The sequence below is a fragment of the Fukomys damarensis genome, unplaced genomic scaffold, assembly GCF_012274545.1.
Source record: "Fukomys damarensis isolate Sample0158 unplaced genomic scaffold, DMR_v1.0_HiC HiC_scaffold_17, whole genome shotgun sequence".
NCBI lineage: Eukaryota > Metazoa > Chordata > Mammalia > Rodentia > Bathyergidae > Fukomys > Fukomys damarensis.
In genome coordinates this window covers 55,830,208-55,835,175 of record NW_022900929.1, presented here as the reverse complement: position 1 = coordinate 55,835,175, position 4,968 = coordinate 55,830,208, and the positions used below count along the sequence as shown (strand labels likewise).

At 34.9% G+C, this 4,968-nt stretch overlaps 1 protein-coding gene across 1 annotated transcript in view; it reads right to left on the bottom strand.

The window, feature by feature from the left end:
* Positions 1-4,968, bottom strand: part of Npas3 (neuronal PAS domain protein 3) — a gene marked incomplete at its 5' end in the record, with an annotated part of 850,606 nt that overhangs the window by 736,011 nt on the left and 109,627 nt on the right. Inside the window, one exon of the mRNA XM_033765310.1 lies at positions 4,574-4,663. Coding sequence (XP_033621201.1) covers positions 4,574-4,663 — 90 coding nt within the window. The remainder of the gene's footprint in view (positions 1-4,573; positions 4,664-4,968) is intronic.

Sequence of the window (4,968 nt, the reverse complement as noted above, 5' to 3'; positions counted from 1 at the left end):
AAAAAAAAAAAAAAAAAAAAAAAAATGCAGCTGGTCCTGGTAAGAGTAGCATTATCCGTTGACAACACCTGATCTGCAATGAGAGTTACAGACAATAATGCCCAATGGGTAGGAGCTCAGATGGGAAGCATTAGGTAGGTATCTGGGTGAAATGAATTTCGCAAAAAAGGGACAGGGACTTGGGACAGAGAAGACAGTTAAAGACAAACCATATGACTTTACCAATGAGCTTCTTCTGCTTTAGGTGACAAGTGTGTAAGTCAGTTGCAAGCACCTTCTCAATCAGGGCTTTTCAATCTTGGCTGTGTTTTTGTTTTAAATGGCTACTGCAGTGTCCACAGTAATTATACTATGGAAATACTAATTCATTCCAGTCTCCTTACACTCACTGAGGGATAACAGTTCTAAACACTAGTGAAATGAGTGTTCTTGGGCACACCTTGAAGGATACCCCATTCTTATTCCAATACCAGGGGAGTGCCTGACTCTATAGCTGACTCTATGGCTCTGCATTGCAACTTCAACTCTGAGGTTTGGTTGACCCACACCTATTCTCACTGTCAAATGCTTTAAGAAACACTAGTGATACTCTACAGATTCCTTACTATAATTATCTCTCTAGTCCACGCAAGTTTCTTTCTTGACTCACCAAATGCTTTGACTTAAAATAAAATTCCAAGCCATAACTAAAAGAGAGGAAGGTATTTTTTCTTCTTTTTCAGATTTTCAATATTTTACTTTTACATTTCAAAACAAAAATCAGATTGACAATTTTTTTTTAATTTGGAAAGAACATAGCATCTCCCAGTCAAATCCACTGGTTCAGAGATTAGGTTACTAAAATACAGACAAATTATTATAAACTATGAAAAGATAGTTAACTGGAAGGCTGAGGCAGGAGGAGTACCACAAGTTTGAGCCCAGCCTGGAAAACTTAGCAAGAACCTGTCTCAAATTTTAAAAAAAAAGGAAAAAAAAGGGCTGGAGATATAGCTCAGTGTAAAGACCCTACGTTCAATTCCCAGGCCCTATCCATTCCCCCACCCACACACACACACAAGGATAGTTTAAAAAGGGAGGGGCCTTGAGGCTGAAAGTTTTAGTGCTAAGCAAAAATGCCTGTTTAGCAGAGAACAGTGAAATGTATAAAATATTTACACTAGTCATTTTTAACAGACTATTATTTCTATCATTTGCCAGAAATATAAATATCATTAATTGTAATTTAAAGTTTTAAATGGGAAATTTAATAAGCATTGAATATAAGAAATTAGAGTAACTATTGCCCTTATTTTTAGTAATAAATTACAGACCTTTTGAAATAACTAATCACAGGTTTTTATTCCTATCTGCTTAAGTTTTTATTATGGAAACAACTGTCTAATCATTCTAATAATTCCCAATAAAATTTAAATGCAACATATAATGTTTCTAATGTAACAATTCACAATGATTATAAAACCACAGAATTATAGTTAGGACTATGAGCAATGACATGCTGATAAATTTTAACAACCAGTTTTTGGGGCAGAGGCCCCTGATTTGCAGCATTTTCCAATTTCCGTAGTGCAAATACTTTTTATGACTTCAAGTTACTAACATAAGGTCACCAATCAGAGAAAGAAGTGCAAACAACTGTCTCTCACAAAATTTTCCAGTTGACTCCAACATATCACAGGGTGTGAGAAACTAGATAGTGTAGCCTCTTCATAGCCGAAGGCTTTCAACAGAACTGTTTTTGCCTTTACAATCTTCTGTCTCCTAAAGACATAACGGCATGACTGTATAGTATGTTTATGTGCTTATCTATTCGGTACTCTATTATAATGGTTCTCATTATTTTTCAGATATGAAACAATAAGAAACACCTCATGACCTCATAACCCAACCAGCATACACATACATGCAGCTATATGTTCACATGCACAAGCAGATAAAACTAAAACACAAGCCTTACAAAATAAAACATACTCTTATATATATAAGGCATTAAAATCTTCTAATTTTAAAATTCTGATCTTGATCCACTATACTGGATTTATATCAACCTATTTGGATAGTGACCTAGAATTTGAAAAACTGCTGTAATAGACTATAAACCCATTGCAGGCAGAACTGTATGTCATTTGTCTGTATATTCCTACAGCTAGCAGTAATTATTCTTCCAAGGAGGTTAAGTAACTTCTCCAAAGATGTAACTGCTATAGTTTATAAAGAATCCCTCCAAGCAAGTTATAATTCCTGACATGAAACCAGGATACTTATGGCTGAAAGCTAGAGGACCTTCCAAGACAGCCACCCCTTTATCAGAAAATGACTAAGAATACTTTGTTTAAAACTCTGCCTACCCCATTATTGATCAAAGTTTGGCCCTTCATCCACTGTGGCCCTGCAATTCCCTTCTGCCCTTCCCCTTATCTGTGAGGTGCTCATTTCTCTATTGCTGATAAAGTTCACCCTCTACAGTGTTGAAAATAAACTCATCATTTTTATAAAACACCTTAATACTTTATAGAGGAAAGCTATATAAAGCTAATTGATATTAAATATATTATATGGAATAAACAAACTCTACATACAGTATACATTAATACCAGCTGTCTGATAAACCAAAGCCCAAGACTCAGCTGGAGAAAATTCTCAGGAAAACAAAATCTGAGCTTATGGCCTTTTCTATCCAGGGTGCTTGTATACCACTTTCTTTTTTATAGGTGCTATGAAATGTACACTATAGTTTCAGGACAATTCAGATAAGCATCTTCACTAAAAATACACAACACCATTAATCATCTCAGTGACAGTGCTCCAATTTAACATGTTGGGGATTTCTTCCCCTTCTTCATCATTTATTTGCCAATATTTCCTTGTTATGAATATCCCCCTAGTGACTTTCCCTGGCAGTCACAGCTGCGCTGCCGACTGTGTCTACCTTGACTGCAAATAACACCAATTCTTTTTAAAAAGCAAACCCTTGAGATTATTTCTACTATTAGAAAAGCCTTACTATGAACGTTACATTAGTAGCCTCGTTCAAGCTCCATACTCTAAAATTGACCAAACTCAGTCATTAAGTAGATAGTCATTTCACACCTCTGAAAATGGTTTCGCTATAATGACCAATACTTGACTGCTGATCATCAATTATTTGAACAGTCATCAACTGCTACTTTGATACCAGTCCTGAAAGAACTCTTTTCTTAGACAAAAGGCTTATTCAAAGTAACCAGGAAGCACAACAAAGCCACATATCACTAACAAATGACAGAAACCTGACCACCAAAAGCTCAATCTATGACTCACAAATAATTTTTAATATAATCAGAAACAATTTTGCATTATAATTACACCAATTCTGATGAAGAGAAGAATATGTTCTAGGTAACAATATCAGCATACAAAGCCAGAGGTAAATACATAGGCGAGATATGATGATATAAGTATTAATTAAACCATGCTAGGCAGGAAACTGGCCCAGCTTCATCCAGGGTCCATTTTGTGGCCATTTCAGAGTGGTCCTTCACAGCCATCGGCATTTCTTGATCATTTTAAAAGTAGAAATCATGAAAAAATTTGTTCTACCACCAGTTGAAGGAATAATCAAAGTAGAAGTCACTCACCACCTTGTATTCAAAAAGGAGTTTTAAGGAAAAGACTTTTTCTTGCAAAAACAACATCCTACTGCGAAAGAAGAGTATGAAGACAAAAATATACCAAAGTGTATTTGCTAACTATAACCAGGAAGACTTCTGTAGTATTATGTCTACATTACTTTATATTTTATAAGGGAATTTAAATGTTAATGTTGCTTCAAACAATATTCCATAAGTTTTCTGGAAGATTCCAAGTGGCCCAATGTTTAGAAAGAAAAAAAAAAAAACTTTCTTCATAGCACAAGCTATAGAAGTCAAGCCATAATATATTAAAATGCCATTTTCTTCCCAGAGCAGTGTTTACTTCAGTGATAGTAACAACACCTCGTTACCAAAAGTGCAGATTCTGTGAAGTAATGGACAAAGCAAATGGCAGCAAAGACAGAGGACTCAACTTCAATTTAACTGTCCTGCAAGGTACATAGTAATTAGCTGCAAAGCTCGGAAATCTTAGCTAGCATGTTAAGTCTGCTACATGACAGTATAATTTGACTTCTTAAAGGATTATGCAAATTACAACTCATCATTCCATTACAGGATTGAAAAAAAGTGACAGCTAATTTATACATAACACACCTTTCAAATCCCTAAGATGAGTAGCACCTGTGCAATGTATTTTGCCGAGATTTTCTTGCATATAAGTACTTGTTTATTGCAATATAAAGAAGCTTACCTAAGCGCTTTAATACAGTCATAAAAAAAACCCTTCAGACCACAATTTCAAAAGAATAAACATTTTTTCTGTCTTGATTTCAGAGCATTTTTTTTTCTTTTTGGTGGTTTTCACTTGGTTTGGTTTGTTTTTTTTTTCCCCACTAAATTAGATAAAATAAGGTTTCAATACAAGGATATTTCTGAATAGCTGGCAACCACAAGCACTGATGCACGAGCCAGAAGGAAGACTCACAAAGATTTCAACATACTTCTGGTAGGTAGATTCACAGTAGATTCCGTCATATCTGTAGATTTTCCTACATTCTGATTGGTTGGGCAGAGGATGCTGGGCAGTTATTCTGTAGAGGCATCAAAAACAGATAGACATGACTAGAGATTCTCTACAGTCAACCGGAATGCAGGATAACAAGTATGTTGAAATTTAATATATTTTGCTTTTTACCCTTTTGAGCTCTACACACAATTGCAATGTGTACATACATTTTAGAACATTAACTTCCACTTTTAGAAAACTGCATAGAAAAGCAACTTTGTTCAATTCATCAGAGCAATTTTTAAATCTCAGTCATAAAAGTGGAAGAAAAGAAAGAGACAGTTCTAAAGCTTAACTCAGTCTACAATCCCCATGATTTTATATATATAT